The sequence below is a fragment of the Ceratotherium simum genome, chromosome 32 (genome assembly GCF_057802395.1).
Source record: "Ceratotherium simum simum isolate JZ-2026a chromosome 32, ASM5780239v1, whole genome shotgun sequence".
Classification (NCBI taxonomy): Eukaryota; Metazoa; Chordata; class Mammalia; order Perissodactyla; family Rhinocerotidae; genus Ceratotherium; species Ceratotherium simum.
Window position 1 is genome coordinate 14,092,336 of NC_141931.1, and position 19,928 is coordinate 14,112,263.

The 19,928-nt window shown below is 38.4% G+C and overlaps 1 protein-coding gene across 6 annotated transcripts in view; it reads left to right on the forward strand.

Moving 5' to 3' along the window:
- Positions 1–19,928, forward strand: part of NEBL (nebulette) — a 337,317-nt gene that overhangs the window by 171,185 nt on the left and 146,204 nt on the right. For 2 of the 6 annotated variants that reach the window (XM_087420765.1, XM_087420770.1), the window contains exons 1-6: positions 7,459–7,571; positions 8,741–8,818; positions 13,804–13,956; positions 14,041–14,170; positions 17,161–17,201; positions 19,474–19,565. Coding sequence is in view for 2 of the 6 variants with exons in the window: in XM_087420771.1 (XP_087276897.1) it covers positions 5,020–5,127 (108 nt within the window). In the remaining 4 variants the exon portion in view is untranslated. Of the gene's footprint in view, positions 1–5,019; positions 5,128–7,458; positions 8,819–13,803; positions 13,957–14,040; positions 14,171–17,160; positions 17,202–19,473; positions 19,566–19,928 lie in introns of those variants that run through there. The other 4 variants (XM_087420771.1, XM_004425309.3, XM_087420766.1 and 1 more) reach the window with 3 other exon arrangements.

Here is a 19,928-nt window from a genome sequence, read left to right on the forward strand (position 1 = left end):
CTTGTGTCTTTTCGTCTCTCCTGCTGTAATGTAAGCTCTGTGAGGGCAGTGGTCATTGACTGCTCTCTCTGCTGCATTGTTCCCACACCTGGAAGAGTACTTGGCTCATAGTTTGTGTTCAATAAATATTTGTTGAATGAACAAAGGATTGAATAGGTCAACATTTGAGGAGGAGATTCCAGAGAAGGACATTCCTAGAACACTGCCATGGTTATTCGTGGAATCATCGTGAAATACTTTTTTTTTTGTGTGAGGAAGATCGGCCCTGAGCTAACATCTGCCGATCCTCCTCTTTTTGCTGAGGAAGACTGGCCCTGGGCTAACATCCATGCCCATCTTCCTCCACTTTATATGGGACGCCACCACAGGATGGCTTGACAAGCGGTGTGTCAGTGCGCGCCCGGGATCCGAACCAGTGAACCCCGGGCCGCGGCAGCGGAGCGCGGGCACTTAACCGCTTGCACCACCGGGCTGGCCCCCAGTGAAATACTTTTTAACAGGAGAGTAGATTAGAGACCAGAGATGATGATAATTTTATATCCAGTGCTGAAGCATAAGGGAAGAAAAGGCATTTTTACTGGGGAACGAGCTGAAGTTTCTAAAAGCAGCTTATGTGAGGTTCAGTGAATATTTGTTTTTTTTTTTTTTTTTCTTGACAATCATTATTTTAATCCCACAAATACTTTTTTTCAGTGAATATTTGTTGAGTTAAAAGTTATTATGTAAGAGCACTGTGATGAACTGAATGATTGTGTCCTCCCAAAATTTGTATGTTGAAACCTAATCCCCATTGTGCTGGTGTTTGGGAGTGAGGCCATTGGGAGGTGATTAGGTCGTGAGGGTGGAGCCCTCATGAATGGGATTAGTAAAAAAGACCCCAGTTGAGGTCCCTTATAAAAGAGACTCCAGAGAGAGCCCTCACTCCTTCCACCATGTGAGGACACATTGAGACGACGGCCATCTATGAACCAGACGGCGGGCTTTCACCAGACACTGAGTCTGCCCACGCCTTGATCTTGGACTTTCAGTCTCCAGAACTATGAGAAAGAAATTTCTGTTGTTTATATGCTACCCAGTCTATGGCATTTTTGTTATAGCAGCCCGAACAGACTAAGACAGGTACCATGGCCAGCAATTTCCTTCGAAATCTGATCTACACCTGTGTTTCTTAGCTTAATCTCCTGGCTCTTCCCCATTCCTCATGCCCTCTCCCCTCCATCAGATGCTCCAGCCAAAGGGATCCGTTTTCTAGTTCTTGAATACGAGGTTCCCTTCGTACCTGTGGAACTGGGTCGCACCCCTCTCTCTGTTTCCAGTCCTCTTCCTTGCTCCCTCCCTTCTTCCCTTTCTTAGTCATTTATTAATCAACACCCCTGGACCAGGTGCTATGCTAGGTCCTGGGATTACAAAGAGGAATATGACTTTGCCCTTGTCCCTGACTCCCACGTGTTCTAGAGTGGGGGACTGTGACCCCGTCATACCTGCACTTCACGGTGACAACTGCTCTGATGTGGAGCTGTGGAGCTGTGGGCCCCTGGGACTGGGAGGAGGCCAGTCCAGCTCACAGAGCACCACTGCTGGTGCTGAGCTTTGACGAAGAACTAGATTGTGCTTCTCCCGGGCTGAGGGTAGGGAGCAAGAGGGAACGTTCTGTCAGTGACAGGGAACCCCGAGAGAAGTCTCACAAGAGTCCTCCTCACACAGTTCTTATGGATTTGCATGGCCTGCTATGTGACTCTTGGCAAAGACAGATTGTCGCCCAGCACCTGCACAGCTGGGGTGCAGAATTCATCTCCACCTGTGTGGCCACCAGATGACTTATCCAAGGTGCTTTGCAGGGAGTCTGATCATTGGCACAAATCCAACGAAAAATTAGTTTCTATTCTAGAGTAACTTCAGTAAAATTTTGTTGATTTAAACTAATAGCTGATCTGTAATATGATGTATTTTTGCTTTGTTAACCGTGCTCTTTCTGATTATTATAGAACTGTTCTTTTTGATACCTCATGACAAGCATTAGATAATCCTTTCAAGTCAAGTGAAACCCATATGATGATGACAATGCTGGGCATTTACACAACAGTTTATATACTTTCTAAAGTCCTTTCTTGTGTTTGATCTCGTTGAGTCTCTACAGGCTTGTTTGTTAAGCAGGTGCCAGAATCTCTACTTAGAGATGAGGAAACTTTGGCTCAGAGAAGTTCTGAGACCCTGTGAGGTGGCTGGCAGGTGACGGGGATGGGATGAGAATTCTAGGCTCTTGTGTGCTAAAGCAATGCTTTTTCCATAATACAATCTGCTATTTTTGTAAACTATTAAATATTGTGTCACAAATAAGAAGAACCAGAGCATAAAAGTGAAAGAGGAGAAATCCACGTTACTATTTACTGGGAACCTTATTGTACATGTGTATACATTTTAGGCGTGATGGGGGTGGATTGTGTTAATCAGAGTTCTTCTGGTTATAAAAGGGAGAGATTTGTTGGCTCACTTAACTGACAAGTCTGGTGGTTCTGGCTTTAGGAACAGTCAGATGCAGGTTCTCAAATGATGCTGTCAGAACTCTCTCCTGATCTCTTGCTTTGCTTGCCTCTCTGTTGGCTTCATCATTATTGGGTGGTGGCCTGATGATGGTCAGCAACTTCAGTTTTATGGCCTATGAAACTAGCCAGACCACGGAGAAAGAGTACCTCTTTCCTAAACAAAAGGGGCTTCTTCTTGTCAAAGCCCCAGATCTAGGGCTCATGGACACACTGGATTATGTGTCCCCACCCCCAGATCAATTCCTGGGTCCAAGGGTGCAGTGTTCTGGTCATGTTGTGAGGGCAAGGGGGACGTGTGAGATTGGAGAGAGGAATCTTCTTACTTCCCTCTGTCCTCTGATCTCTTTTTATGTCCACTTGCTTCTCAGAAGCAGACTGTGCATGAGTGGCAAGTCATCACATATAACATTTAAAATGAGACCTAAGTAGAGAGATAGGATGTAAGTAAATGGGAGTTTAGAAAAGAGAGGGACTAATGGCTCACTGGCTCCCATTATGTGGTAAAGATATGCTGGATGGGTTGGTGCTGAGAGTATATGAAGCTTGGTTGTGGATCACACCATTAAAAAGGATTAAACATCTTCTAAAACTCTACAAACCGTTTATGGAGATGATTGTATACTCTTCAAAACCAGTCACTTAACTAGGCAAGCCCAAATCAATTGAGGCGGCTTGTGAAGGTGGAAAGGACCGTTGAATGGTAATCAACTCAAAACCTATGATTCTGGAATTTAATGGTTTTTCTTTTCACTTCTTTCTTTGAAAATTGCCATTAAAAAAACCCCAAACTAATCGCAGAAAGAATATGTGATTGTGCCTTCTCTGAAACTGGTGTTAGTGATGTTAGAACTTGGCTGATCGATTTTTCTTCTTACTTCTTCATGCCTGTTACAGTTATACTTTGTCATCTTGCTTACATTTATTATTTTTTTCCTCTGCACTCTGGTGCTTATTTCAAGCAAAGCTAAATGGCTTTGCTGCTTAGTTAGGCATAAAACACTGAGAATGTTCTGGTGTGTGTATCTTCACACATGCTGGGAGATCGAGGGTTGGAAGATTAATCTCATTCAGCATTTTCTGTGGAAGAAAAATAATGCAGTTTATTTCACCTTTTGTTTATGTAAATGGTTAAAATAACGGTTTTCGTACTTTTATAAATTTAAGTGAAAATATGGAGATAAAATGAGATATTCTTAAGCTAAAAGCGATGAGAGTGTCTAGATCTTTCTATATGTTGTCATCTGAGATTTTATTTTTTCTTTCAAGCTCTTCTGATAAAAGGAAGTCTTCTAGTAGCCTCAAGGACAATAATGCTTGAGAAAATTGAGTATTTAAATAGAGACCTGAGTCAACAAAAACAGTCATTCCATGATCAACTAAGTGAACTTTTCAAATTTGTACAGAAAGTTACACTTCTAGAATCATATTTTTATTAGCTACCCATATGTTAGTTATTAATTTGTATTAATTTGAGGCTGATAATTATGAATGTAAAATGGGGATTACATGGCTTCTCAAAAATATGTTTTCATATTTCTTGATATTTGGGCTTTTCAAGAAATAAGAACAGTCAAAGTGATGTAACCGTCTCAGTCATTAACAAGCAGAATATTCCGCTGGCCTGACAGTTATTGTCCTTATGCTAATAACAGGAGATGGGGCTCTAGTGAGATTACACATTGGCTCTTCCAGTCCCCTGAGGAAATTGTAAAATTCAGCTCATTGGGTTGTGATTAGAAAAGAAGTGTATTTAAATACCAAAGAAATCGTAGGTACCTCAGCACACAGTATGCCAAGGGCATGCACTTGAATCCTTTTAATCTCTAGGTGTGGCCCATTTTATAACTATTTCTGTAAGCATCCAGAGACTGGACATTTGGCTGTACAGCATTGTGTAATCATATCCGCATGCTTTGCCTTATGACATAGAATGAAATCTTCATAAGGACAGGGCTAGCTGTTGATGACTTTGTGAGTCGCCCGCCTCCATAGTGTGGTCCAGGCTCAAGAAGATGCTCTGTCACTGACAAGATGGACACGGGAGCGGAAGATTTAGCTTTCTTTTCCGACGCTGTGTAACTGTTAATGATGATAATAATCATAACTATTGTGGAGCGCTTGCTTGGCTCCTTGGCCAGGTATGTGTAATAAGACATTTGATCCTATTCTTATAACCTATTAAATAGGCTTATTTAAATATTATTGTTGTTATCACTATTTTATGGTTGAGACCACCAGGCACAGAATGGTTCAGTAACTTGCCTGAGGTTGCACAGTGAGTGGAGTTGCCGGGATACAGACCGGGCGGCCTGGCTGTGCCCCGCTGCCTGTCCCTCTGCCGCCTGCTGGTGGAGGTGTGTCTGGAGGCACTGCTTTCAATTTTAGCAGCTTCTTTGGCTCTGGCCTGTCCTGAGTGGGATTTGCCATTCCTCTGTTTACTTCTTTCTTTCTTTCGTTTCCCCCCTTCTTCTGTTAGGTCAAGTACAAAAGAGATTTTGAAGAAAGCAAAGGGAGGGGCTTCAGCTTTGTTACGGACACTCCTGAACTACAGAGGCTGAAGAGGACTCAGGAACAAATCAGTAACGTAGGTGACCTTTTGTTCAGTGATGTGATAGCCCCAACTCGTGTTTCTGGGTGAGAGAGTGAGACTGGGTGACTGTGGTGTGCAAGTGGTACTCAGTGGACTGATAAAATAGGCCAAGTTCATCTGTTAAGTTCTTTCCCTTTGATTTCATCACAGTTATCTAGAGCCTCACACTTGAATAGCAATATTTCTGAACACACATTTATTTAATTAAATTGATTTTCAAAATACACTTACTAAATAAATCAATTTAATTAAATACATTAAATGTGTATTCAGAAATATACCCATTGCCATGAAAAGGAGTTATTATAATTTAGCATCTTATTCCATTGTGAATGGTTCTCAGCTTTTGAATTTTTCCCAAACAGGACTTATATAGTTAAATTTTAAAACCTGACAGTTGATTTTGCTGTGGATAAGGACGTAAAATATACATATAAGGTTAAGTATCTTGAGAAATCTCATATTTGCTAATTATGTGTATATAAGATTTCATACTTTAAATTAGATATTTGTTAAAATGATGTATTATGTCTAATTTTTGAAATAAACATCTACATATGAAGTTGGTTTGCTTTGGAAAGCTGTGTCTTATTCAGTAATATATTTCTCTTGAAAAAGAAAATTGCGACTAGCGGAAGTTCACAACATATTAGGAACTGAAAAGTTCGAAACATATTAGGGACCAAAAAGTGTTAATTCAGTACTTATTAAAGGTGGATGAACAGATCTTCTTCATTTTTGTAATTCATGCCTGTAATTATTCTTTCAAACTATTGTATGAAGTGTGTCAAAATGTGTTTTTTTCAGAAAAAAATTAATTTAGCGTTAGGTATCCAGGAGGAAGTATGAATGAAAATCACCAACTGTATACATGATATAAAAGTATAAGCAAATATGCAAGATTCATACCATTTTTCATTGAGAAGTATATTTTTTGTGTCCCTTGTACAGTCACTAAAATTTGTATTTCTAGATGTTATAAGTGATTAACCTTAATTTCCAGGAAATGTTTAATTAGCAGATGGTTTTAAACTCACTGTTATTTGGCCATCATTGTTATGCATATATATATAATGACAATTTGCAGATAAATTGTAGTATATAATTGAGAAAAAATTTTATGTGTCAAAAGTTCGAAACCAGAATTATTTGACATTTAAACAATTATTTAGAGTGAGAGGAGGCAGAGTAAACACTTGTTTTGGCATATTCCCTTAGGTTTATCCATTATCGGCTCTTTAAAAGGACATTTTATGTTAGTAAGGACTTCTTTTTCTTTGAAGAGAAAGAGTTGAATTTTAAGGATTTATGGCTTTGTCCCTTAGTTTTTCTACAAGAACCCACCAATCATGATACTGAAGATTATGCCCCTCATCTTTCTTCGTCTTCATTCTTTCCTTCAGTCAAAAACCTATTTTTGCTTTTAAAAATGCAAGTTAGAGATATATTCCACCTGCAGCTACATTTAGTAACGTTTCTTTCTTTCGATTATTTTTGGAGAACTTTTTTTTTTTAATAAAAATAATGCTGCACAAAACAAAGTTATATCATAAATCTTCAACTATCTCAGGAATTTATTTCAAGAAGAACTAAACATTTCTATTTAAGACATCCACATGACAGCTAACATAAGGATTGCAGTTTATTCAAAGGTAAGCCTTTTAATTTATATTCAAATTAAGTTAATATTCATATTTAATAAGAAAAGAACTGATCGTTTCACCAACTTTTATCATTAGCAGGAATATACATTTTATTCAATACCAGAGGCTGTTTGCAGATCCGTTCCTAATTATGCAAAAACTCTTTATAGCACAGGTACGTATAAATCTATATTTATCATGTACATAGCAGTATATACAAGATACTATTTAGATAAAGCCTATAATTTAGACAATGCTGATTTTTGAAAGCATATAATTTAGATAACATCTTTAAAAAATTTGTTTTGCAATTGTCTTGATGTTAGCAACCATAACAGTCTTACAAGTAGTTCTTTTAGCCGTGATGAGGCGTATTAATGTTTGGATAGCAGTAAAAAAAATATAGATTTCATAATATTACTGTTAGGGATTTACTCGTGAAGAGAGGAAGTTATTAAATATTCTGAGGTCTAGTGAATCTATTATTTATTTATAAGGCTGCAACTTTATAAACTTTTTCCATGACCTCACAGAGTTTTCCATATTACTCAAGGATATTTTTTCTATAAGAAACTTGGGTTAATCTGAAAGGTGGTACTTTGGCTAGTCCGGTTTTCCACATTACTTTCAGATAAACCCACTGAAATACATCGGCCAAATCCAGACAGATATTTTTGACAATGGGCTGGATTGTGTCTGTTTTGAGAGGAAGAAGATGAAGAAGTGTCCAGATTGGAGAGACACCAGAATCTTTTGCTGGAGATGCTGAAATGGAGCGGATTCATTCTGAAAATTGTAAGGGATATGAGATTTGACCTCAAGTTTAATGCAGGTTGATGTAGGTGGATTAACTAAGTCAGGGTCTTTGCAATCTTTATTTTTCCATTTGCTTCATTTTCTTATTTGTTTTTGCTTTATTTTGTCTTTGAATACTGTGTGGACCTTTCTAGCTTCTTTTAATCTCTTTTGGACTAAAGAAAGTATAAAGACATAAAACAGTGCATTTAATGACAACTCCTAGGTGTTTTGGGTCATATGTTATGGATGAATGGGCATTTTTGATTGCTTGTGTCTGTGTCAGTGTTATGAAATTTTTTCAGCTATTCTCATGTTCATATGTCCAGAATTTGAAATCATTTGGAAATACTCAGTTTGCATATGTTACTGAGATGTGGGATAGAACACACTGTAAATCTGAAATTGTATGTAGTGAAAAGGGCGGGAGTGAGTTTGGCCTTGACTTCTTTCTTTTGAGGTCTATAATGATAATATATTGAACCTGGGAGATTTATTAAATGCTGCAATTTAAAATTATTCTGCTATATTACTCACTTAATATAGCTGCAGAAAGAATAAGAAAAGAGGCAGGATTTCAGAATTTACTGAATGGTTGGAAAGAAACAACTGGTTTCTAAAATAAAGAAAATGTTTTTCCATGAAATTCAAGAAGATGTCTAATTGCCTCCCCCCGCCAAATTCTAGGGCATAAAATCAGAAATGGCAGAAATGTCCTAGTACATTTCCTTTACTAGTACATTTTCTTTACTCAGTGATATTTGACAGTGTACAAACGTGAGTTGAAGAATATTGTGTCTTTGAAAATTTTCAAAATGCTTTTTTCTGTTGTCCTTATAGCTCTATCTTGTATGGGTAATTGTAAAGGCTGTTTCTAATTCAGGTGGTTGCCACCTTCAAGTTTTATAAGTAGTGCATTCAAGGTACCTGCAGCAGGATAGCAGAGCAGAAGCACCACCAGACATCTAAGGGACTCAGCCCAGCCTTGAGAAGATTGTTGGTGTGTTTCATTCTGTCTGTTTACACGCTAATATAAGCTGCACTTTCGATTGGCTGAGACAGTCTATGGATAAATTGTGAAATAAAATGGTAAAGTTCAACCCGGAGAAACGTTTCCAATCTTTGTGCTGTAGATAAAATCTAGATGTTTATTTTCTAATTTGTTTCAGGTGGTGGAGAACTATTATATGAAAGAGAAGGGAAAAACCCTCCAGATGACAGAATCTTGTATTTTACAGACTGAAGTAGTAAGTGTACCATTATGGGATTTGTCAAGATTGTACCTGTTCTTGACTCACAGAGGAAATAATTGGTGTGTGTGTGTGTGTGTGTACATGTATACATGTGCGCCTGTGTGTTGGCTTCAATAGGAATCTTTAGAACCCCCTTTCCTTAGATCACTGGCCCACCGACAATACAGACAAGAGTATTTTCGCCTGTTCTATCTTCTTTCCCTTACCCTGTCAGTATCTATAATTTTGGTTGTTTCCCAAATACCCTTTTTTACTACCATTTTCAACTTAGCATACTCATTCATAAGAAACACTTACTTGCTTTACAAGAAAAGCTAAGATTGAAGCCCTTTTTTAACATTGTAGAAAAAAGTCTCTCTGTAATTTGATACTGAAATGTAATTATTTCTAGTTTTTTGAAACAGCTACATAATTTTTCATTGACTTCTTAGAATGCAAAATAAATTATATGCCCATTAATAAGCTCACGTGGAGACTGCTGATTTAGTTCCCTGAGATTTTGTGAGTTAGCTTCAAAAATATTAGATTATTGGAGGTAAACATGGCCTAAGAATTGAATAGCAGTGTCTATGGACTATTAAAAGATTTGATTCAAAGTTAGGTTGTGTGTAAGGGTGAGGATGAGGGTAGGGATGATTATCTAGGGATCTGGTCTCTGTAATTTAAATAAATCATTTTGACAGAGACTGACTGTGGCCATGTTCAGGCTGCTGACGGTGTGAAATTGAGTTGTATGGTGGACAGAAGACAAGCAGTCAAGAGAAATCCCCAAAGGCAAAATTTGTTATGTAATTGGGTCAACTCATGCATGAGAAATGCATGCTAATTGTAAACTGGTGGCAAAATTATAGAGTATAAGGCAATTAGGTCTTATATGAACCCGAACAACTGACATAGGATTTTTCTTTCTTTTTGTATTCAGCAAACATAAAAAAGGGTTTTCTTTTTTTTAAAAAGGCGAGAAAGGTAAAAGTTAGAAGGTCATTTCGTGTTGAAATAGATTGTTAATTTTGTTCTGTATACAAGAAGCATAACTGTTTGATAACTAATGAAAAATTTACATGAAAGCTTCTGATTTTGCATAGTAAAGTCTAGTACGCTAAGTAGTTTGAAAGGAGAATGGGATGGTATTTTGCTGTAGTTCATAACTTGGTTGATTAACATAGATGATTAGTTATGAGGTCAATGGTTTAGATTTTAAGCCCTTGAAGGCTAGTATTTTCACAGAGTGAATTTATGTTACTTTAATGGACCGTACCCTTATCGCTGACTTTTCTCAATCTGCAACTCCATTGCATTCCCAGGTAATAGTGGGTCAGTAGCATTATCTTGAAAGCAAAGATTAAATATGCCACAGAAAGTGATAGAGCAATAACGTGCATTTTCCTTCTAATACCTAACACATGTATGAATGTTTTATTCCTTTTGAAACACTTTGACATACCTGGTCTAATTAGATCCTCTGAACAACCTCTCCTCAGGGAAAGTATTTCTGTAAGGAATACTTATACTTTCATGAGAAAGATGTACGGAAAATCACCTCTCGGTCCTTTCTTGTTTCCAAATCTGTGGTTTCCCTTCCACCTGGTTTTGCTTTATTTTTCCACCTAGGAGAAGAACTTCAAAGGTTGATCTCTTCTTTTATCCTCAATTTTTTAGCCACAGTCACTTAAAGAAACAAATACATCCCAGACTAGTAATTACTTGTGCATGGCAGGTACAAGAGTTGTGGTTGTACAATGGTATTGTCTAAAGAGGAGGTTTGGGAAGGCCCCCCCCCCCCCAATAAAAGAATTAACACATATGACTTCTTGTTGGAAACAGAGATGAAGGATCCAGAAAATAATTTCTGAAGATCCTCTTTTGTGAAATCTCTTCTTCCCGTTCCTTTTTTTTCAATCCCTCTGTGTTCAGACCTTTATCCTGCCTGGGTTATTGCAGGAGCCTCCTCATTGGCCTTATCTCCTTCCAGGCTCTTTCTGCTTCTTCCATTCTATCTTAAACACTGTCACTAGATGAGTCCTTCTAACATATCTCTTTCATCAAGACCCTAATTATGACCCACTAAAAATCTTTCCTTGGCCCTCCGCTTTGAGTCGGATAAAGTCTAATCTAAGCTCCTTAGTTCTGACTCTAAGGAACCCTCCACAACCTGCCCCTAAATTATTTTTCATCTTATCTTTCACTGCCCTTCAACACTGTTCTTCCATTTCTGTTAGGCCTGGCTACTTACTCTGTTCTGGGCTTTTGCATGAGTCATTCCTCTCATTTGGAACAATTTCACACCGTCTGTAAATGACATCCCCACCTCCTTATCCTAGACACACGCTCAGACCCCAGCTATAGCCATCTTTCTCATCTCTGAATCATGATAGTGCTTTGTACCATGGCACTGTTATCTGTACCACTCGCTTCACACATCGCAGTCCACATTTTGGTTTTAATTAGCGTTTCACGTGGTATGTGTTTTTACTCTCTAACTAACATCATAAAGATGAAGATCATCCATGTCCTTTTCGCTGTGTTTTTTGTATCTCCAAGAATGCATATCATGGTGCTCTGTGCTTTGCCTTTCTTGTCACGTCATTAATTTCGGCCCGCCCTCCCTTGTTTGGATTGTGGGAATAATCTTGTAACTCTTCTTCCCTGCCACAGCGTTGCCCTTCCTCTCTCCCAAGCTGTTCTCATGCTTTTGTGCAAGGTTCCTAAAATGCACCTCTGATCATGTCACTCTCTTCCTTAAAATCTGTCAGTGGCTCCCCATTACCTTTGGAATAAAATGCAAAATGTTTAGCAAGGAATGTGAGGCTGTCCCTGGATACTGCCAGCTGAGATCTCAAGCCTAGTGTCCTCTTGGACCTTGAACCCTATCTACATCAGACTTATGCCTGGAAGGCCCTTTGCACCCTCTCCCTGCCCATCCTCTGCCCAAAGGCTGCCTCCTCTTCCCTGGCCTCACTCTCCCTCTCACCACCTGGCAGTCTGGTTCTATGGCTGCATTATGAGTTTTCTTCCTTCTACACTGAACTCTGTGAAGATTCGGGCTGTGTTTTTTTCTCTGTAGCCCCAGGGCCTAGCACGGAGCCAAATTTGATAAATAAATGAGTTGACTCTTTGTGACAACAAATCATCTTTCCATGGCTCCTCACTCTGCCCAAGGCTGCCGGCTCTGGGATGGCTTATCCAGGAGGGCCCCTGATAAACACACTATTTTGATACTTTGAGGAGTGAATCTCTCTAGCCTTGTGTGAATTTCATCTTATAATGGAGAATATTACATGGTGTTCTAATCTTTCTAGATTTATTTTAATTAACCATCTCTTTTAAGATCTGTGTAGATATCACACTGACTTTCTTCCTTAAAACTCCCAGATCTTTCTTCCATTCCACCATTCTCCAGCACAGAGTAGTTACCTATAAATATTTATTCAGTAAATGACTGAATTCTTTTAAGGGTGTTATTTCCCAAAAAAATTTTTTTTTTCTTTTTCAGAAGAGTCTGCCTTTCCATCCACTTCTCAGGCTAGGCAGGTAAAATCTTTCCTAGTATATGCGCCACAGTAGAGTAGAGAACTAATCTATCTTTTCAACACAAAATTGCTAATGCCTAGAATAGTGCTCAACATATAGCAGATGCTCTGTAAATGTGTGTTGAGTAAATGAGTGAGGCAATAATATGCAAAATATTGACTGATTTTGCACATTCTTCCTCTTGAAACTTCGCTTTGCAAGAGAGTTCTTAGCTTTTAAAATTGCTTTGAATTTGTCATTTCTTTTGTGCTGCTTGATAAACACCTATTTTTCACTTTCTCTTGTTTTGGCTTATTCAGTGATTTCTATAGTTTTATCAAAAGATTATAGCAGCATTCTCTCTGTAAAGTAGGACTGTTTGCTTTCTAATGTGGCAACTAAGAATTTCATTATATTAGAAATGCAAGGACTGCCCCTGTTTTAAAATGTCATAGCCAGGGAATTCTTCTTGGTGTCTAAGTATCTGAAAATAATAGGGCTTGCATTAGTCTGCTCAGGCTGCCATAACAATACACCACAGGCTGTGTGGCTTAAATGACAGAAATTTATTTTCTCATAGTTCTAGAGGCTGGAAGTCCCAAATCAAGGTCCAGTAGGGTTGGTTTCTGGTGAGAGCTCTCTTCCTGGTTTGCAGATGGCTGCTTTCTTGCTGTGTCCTCACATGGCCCTTCCTCCATGCATGTGCATGAGAGAAAGAGATCTCTGGCCTCTCTTCCTCTTCTTGTCAGGACATTAGTTGAGTAGGATCAGGGCCCCACCCTTATGACCTCATTTGACCTTAATTACTTTCTTACAGGCCCCATCTCTAAATACAGTCATATCAGGGGTTAGGGCTTCAACATATGCATTTTGGGGGGACATGTTTCAGTCTATAACAGGACTAAATGGGAAATGATCTATATGTGTCATAGGGTAATTTTGAGATAAGTAACATACATTTTGTAATTGTAAGCTACTATGATAAGCCACTTTCTTTAGTGAAGGGAGATGACACCACCTGTTGCCTTTCCAGGGAAAGAAACTTCTACGTTCAGTTTTTTATTTTTTCCTATTTTCAAACTGAACAATCTTAACTAAAAAAAAAAAAAAGAATTTCCTTCTAGATCCTATTTCCAGTCCTTAATTTGCCCTTTCAAGCCTCTTTTTATTTGTGGTTTTGAGCCATAGTCATTTATAGAAACAAAGATAACGTACAATAGTAATTATGTTTTTAAGTTTTCCAGCTCAGTTGAATTATGTGGCTCAGAATATAGATTTCCTGTGTCCTGTGCTGGCAGTTTTGGCCTGGGCAGACGTGAAGAGAAAGGAGGGCAGAGGTGTGACAATAGAAAAGGAATATTCCTATGCCACAGAGAAAGTCTAATAAGGACTAGCTTTTTAAAAAATGTCTCAATTTCCAGTTTATTATATAAATTTAAAACTTAAAAAGGATCTGAATTTTCTTCCAGATTTTATTATACCTTTTGGGACATACATTCAGTGAGCACATACTGAATGTGGAAGAAAAACTGGAAATCTTACATATGTATTTGTGGAGTCCCCAGATGTGACTGGCATTAATAATTGTGCCACATCGTTATAATTTCAATGGATTTTTGGAGGTAGGTTTAAAATAATTTTATTTATTTATTTTTCCCCCAAAGCCCCAGTAGATAGTTGTATGTCATAGTTGCACATCCTTCTAGTTGCTGTATGTGGGACGTGGCCTCAGCATGGTCAGACAAGCAGTGCGTCGGTATGCACCCGGGATCCGAACCCAGGCCGCCAGCAGCAGAGCGTGCGCACTTAACCACTAAGCCACGGGGCCGGCTGGAGGTAGGTTTAAAACCTGTTGTTTTTTTGGTTAATAAGTGTAATAGTCAAATGACATTTTAACTTATTAGGAGGTCAGGAATCAAGGGAGGCATTATACAGAGATTTAACTAAAACCCATTGGTAACCCAGCCCAAGTTTATACAAGTAAAGAAAATTGCACGATTGGAAGTTAGAAGCAAGAATATTGTATGCAATGCTACTTGTAAAAGTATAAATACTTATATCTGTTTGAAGGACCGGTAGCTTTTGTGAAATATCGCAGATTTGGTTCCAGGGACAAGAAACAAGAAGTTATGATCATTTTTTTGTTTGCTCTCATATTTATGATTGACTTTTCCTCTTGTGGCTATATTGACTGTAATGAAGTCAACTTTTAATTGGTTTGAATTAAGCTTTCCCTTAAGGTTCTTATGGCTGGCCAAATAATTAACAAGACAGGTTAGCAGGAGAAAATAATACCAAGTTTAATAACATGTATACATGGGAGAAACCAGGGACACTGCCTTTCTCAACACAATAGCAGAGATTCTAGTCTTAAAATACTATCTTCAGCTAAAGACAAAGGAGGATGTTGGGGTTGGGGGGAGTCAGTTACAGGAGATTACCACTAAAGCACAGTAAACAAAAGTAGGGTTATTATGCAGATTTAAGGCCTCACCTTTCACACTGATAAGTTTCTAGAAATGAGGTCATCCCCCTCTTCCCAATACAGAGAGGGAGATACCTTTACAAATGGAGATTTCCCTTATAAATGCAAATGTTTGTCTGGCAACTCCTTGCAGGGCCATCTAGAGAATGTGGCCAGAGAGACAGAATTTTTGATAAGATGGGCTTGTTGGTGCCTTTCCTATTGTAACATCTATTTTACATTATATTATAGCCGTCAGATAGTAACTCCTTCCTGGAACAGATCTTCTATGTCAAATTCTTTAGGCAGTTAGTGGGGGAGGTCAAATGTCCATCAGAGAAAACAATCAAAGTAGAGATATATTTCAGAGTGGCCAAATCTTGATCTCCCACAGTATCATTGTATTCTTAGAATTATGAAAGTGTCAGAATTTGTCTGTATTTAGCAAACTATTTAAAACATTATAGTAGAAAAAAGAATAAAGAAAAAAACTTTAAAAAATCATTCTGTTCTTCTTAGCACTTGTTATTTTTGATAGAACTGATTTCCCCAAAACAAAGTGATTTAAATATTTACTTTTGTGGTGTAATAAGAGGCCTTTGAGGGCAAGCAGCATTTCTTGTTCATGTTTGAATCCTCCAGAACGCAATGCTCTGACTGTAAAGAATAAGATAGAAGTTGCCTTCACATTTGCCTTACATGCGCATGTGCGTTTGTTCATTCAGCGTTTGCTGTGGGCATCACGTTGCACCAGGCCCTGTAGATTGCAGAAAGAATGAGACACCACTTTTGCATGTGTTTATGCCTATGCGAGGATGTGTGAAGCGTCTGGGAAAGGCTTTCGTGGAGAAGGAAAGCCTTAGTGCAATGTAAAGGCGTATCAGAGGAGAAGATGGCATTGGAAGGAGTAAAGGAAGGAAAGAAGGACTATGATAAGGTTAGGAACACCCAAGTATACTTGTTAGGGTGCAGAGGGTGACACCATATTTGAAATGTAGATTGAGGCAAGATTGTTGAAAGAGTGGCATCATATTTTCAAGTGTGCATATTTTCGGTATCTATAAATCCAAAAAACAATTCTCTAAAAGAAACCACTTTTGAAAACAATTACTGACTGAATGAACATTTTTGAGTGTTTACTACGTGCCAGGCACTTTGCTAGGAGATGGGAGATATGAGCAATAGAGTAGATATGACCCCTGGCCTCATGGAGCTTGCAGTTCACCCTCTAGTGGGTGAGCAGAATGTTGCTGCCCAGTGTGAGAAATGCTTGATAGACGGAACACTGTGTTCATATCAGAGGGGTAACTGACCAGGTTTGGGAGCTAAATCAAACCCTTGCCATCACTATTTTAAAATAACTTTTGAAGAATTTTTCTGAGTCATTTTTTTGAATAGTGCTTCCTCCTGTTTGTTTGTATAACAGGTGCTGTCAATTTTGTTCTTAAGTTTACCTGTCTCCCAACATCTGTTTTCCCTATTCTCTGTTGGCCTGTCAGTATGGGTTTCCAGAAAATTATCACTCAAATTAACCAAACCGTAGTATTATATGTAAACTGTAAAAAATGCTCATTTAAAGAAGTCAGCTTATTAATTTCAGGATGGTTAAAAAGATCAATATAAATATTTGCATACATTTAAAAATTCATATATATGTTCCCTCTATTTTGGTTTTCAGTGCTTAAGAAGTTGAAAGATTTTGAAAGTAAAACCATGGTCATTTTTCTTCATCTCTTTCCTACCTTCAACCTCCGTAATGATAGTTTTGAATTAAACATTTTTCATGACGGGCTCCAAAATATTGAGAAAACATTTTGCCTTTTAAAAACATACATGTATCTGAAAGAGCCATGTATGCACACATGTGATGTGTATATTTTGCCTACACATGTGGAGTGCACATACGTGATTGAGTGGAGAGCTGCTGGAAAGAAATGGTAAACGTTGGTTAGTGCCGTTTGGTTTCCACCTTCGGCGTTCTTGGCCCCGTCTGTGCTGACAGCGAACCTCTGGGATGTCCCCTCGTTGCTGTGGGGTCTTTTTCTGCCAAATATTGTTCTCTTGCAAGATTAAATGGCTGAACCAGTGTGGCCCGCATCTTGAGCCTGCTGAGAATATTAAGACTCCTGCAGGTTGTAATACAGATTAGCTGGGGAGAGCTCTGTTGGAAAAATAAAGTGAATTTCTCTAAACGAATTTAACAACTGCTGGGAACCTTTTTGTGTCCTCCAGCATGAGTGTGTGTGCTGGCACTTAACCATTTATTTCCCTTTTTTTCTCCAGAAGTTGCTCCATTCCACCCCTGGGCATTTATTTATTCTAAACATTTTCATAACTGCATTTCAAATTTATGTTTTGCCAGATGAGACATTTGACGTGTTCAATTACTAAGTACTGGGAAGGGTAAGTCTATATTTACTTATTAAAGGAGGAAAACCATTTTTTGTACTTGTAAAATTAATGTCACTTATATAATTGAATAACCCACACCACTGGGTTATTTAGAGTAAACTAATTAGCTTATTAAATTCTGATCATAGGCTTTACGTTAGAGGTCAAAAATTTGTGAATATTTAGCAAGAGACAGGACAGATGCTAAAATTATTTACCTTGCTTCCAACCTCTATTCCATTACTATTTCTGCTTCTAGGGTTAGATTATAACCTTTGAAGGTTCTAAATTCTGCAAAGATTATGGTGCTTCCCCTAAAATGAAATAAATTTAAAAAATCAACAATGATGCTAAACTTTGAAGTGTAGAATACACAGATAACCTGAAAATAATTAGTACTTTGTTAGATTTTCTAATTGCAGGCTTCTATGTAAGTTCACTGAACTCTTTTCTATTTTGGGGGCCCCTTACCTCGCTTATGTATGGAGCATGTGCTCACTCTGCTTATGAGACAGTCCTCCCATCTGCTTCCTACATTATTACCCATTTGTCTCCTGACACCTCTGTGTGTGTGTGTGTGTGTGTGTGTGTGTGTGTGTGTGTGTGTGTGTGTGTGATTCTCGGTACAAATGTCTGTGACTTCGATTTGTAAATGGCAGAGCGTGACATAACTATAATACTATTAAACTGATCACTGCTGTGTTTATTTTTTGCAGATTGCTTCTTAGATTATTACAATAATATCTTTAAAAGTTAGATAATTAAATTATTATTTTTTAACTTACTTGGCAGCTTTTAGCCTGTCCTCATAAAGTAGCCTGTATTTTGTGGTTACCCTCTATGAGGGTGTTGACAAAGGACCACCTGACCTTAAGTTTGTGTTTTCTGAATACTTGGGAAGTTAGCTTGAAGCTATACCACGCTGTCCATAAAAGAATTGGGCTAGAACCGAGGTTTTCTGACCTCCAGTCTGGTTTGCCCTTCTCTTTGGAGGCATGGCCCTGCATGACAATGGTGGGCATTGTTGAAATTTGCAGTCATTCAGAAGTGGACTTTCAAGGCGCATTAAAAAAGGGATTTCTAGGTATTAAACTGTAAATCCTCTAAAACATCATCAATGGCTCAGAAGAATCCATCAGTTCAAATGGACAAAATATTAATGCATTGTCCTTAGTAAATGCCATCAGGATTTCCATGCCTTGGATCCCTGATTTCAGTCTCTTAACATTACAATTTTACCCTGGTTTTAAATTGTGAAATATATCACATATACAAAACCAGCTATAGAAACTCATATACAGTTTAAAGAACAGTAATAAAATGGACACCCATGTACCCACCACACAGCTAAAGAAAAAAGAGCATTTTGGAAACCTTTGAAGGTCCCCATGTTTTCCTTAGGTTTATACTAGCTACCAGCAACACAAGGGCCGCAGCATCTTGAAAACACAGATTTTCATAGTGAAATGATGAAAAGATAATATGAAAATCCAATTCCCATATACGGAAACCATGTACGGGTTTTGGAGAAAACCTGATTGGCTTCCTGCACCGTTAAAGCACACAGAGTCTGGAGGGCTTCTCCTCCTTTAGCTGTTCAGGACTCGGGCATGAGCGTGTCAATCATTGTGTCACTGTGCCCCCCGTTTGTACTTGGATGACAAGTCCTCCCTGAATGGAGGACAGAGATGGGAACAAATGTTCATGAAGGGCTCACTGAGTGCTGGGCACAGTCTTTCATTTGCTTTTCTCAACAATTCCTAGAAATAGTTGTCATTATCTTCATGTCACAGATGAAACAAGCTCAGAGAGGATAAATAAATTGCCTTAATGCATGCAACCGGTAAAGAATAGAACTGGGATTTGAGTCTAGGTTCTTTTCTGACTTCAAAATGCAGGATATTCCCCCTACACCAGAATTTTGGAATCGTTGCTTGTATGTTATGTCTAGAGCCCTTGTGTCATAGAGCAAATGTCAAAGATATTAGCTTCTTTTTGTTGGTGTAGAAGTTCGTTTATCCTTAAATGGCATTTGAGAGCTCACATAGTGATATGAGGACCAAATTTAGAAGTTTCAAATTTCTTAACACTCAAAACAGAACTTCATCACCCATGAATAGAATCTTCCATTCAAATGTTCCTTTATGTGCTGGCATAAAGGCAGGCTCTGCAGTTCCCCAGACAGTGTGAGCATGGGATTTATTCATGTGATACTTGATGTTAAGGTTTAATGCATATTCTCCTTCAGGATAGACTTACCTTTCTTGTTCTCTCCCCTCTGAAGGTGTCTACTCTGTGCTTGGCACCATGTTAGGAGCTGAGGATTCAAGATCTAAGCACAGTTCTCTCTCATCCCAGAACACACAACACAGCCTGGTAAGTGTGTTAGGAGAGAGATGAGGTTTTGGGGGAGTACAGAGTCAGGCACCTAGCATTAGCTGGGGTTTAGTGATGGTCACAGAAGGCTTACAGAAGAAGGTGGTATGAGATGAGTTTCTAAGAATGAATAAGGATAGAGGCAAGTGAGGAAGAGGTGATGGTGAATGCTGGGTGGTGAAAAACTTCCCACATAGAGGAACCACATATACAAAGAGTCCAGAATGACTTCATGGTGTGTTTGAGGAACTGCAAATACTAATTTCATCCTGAAGAATTTGGGGAGTAACTAAAAGATCTTTTTCAGTAAGAGAACGACACTAGATTTTAGGGTCATTGTCTAAATTTTGGAAATGGTTTATC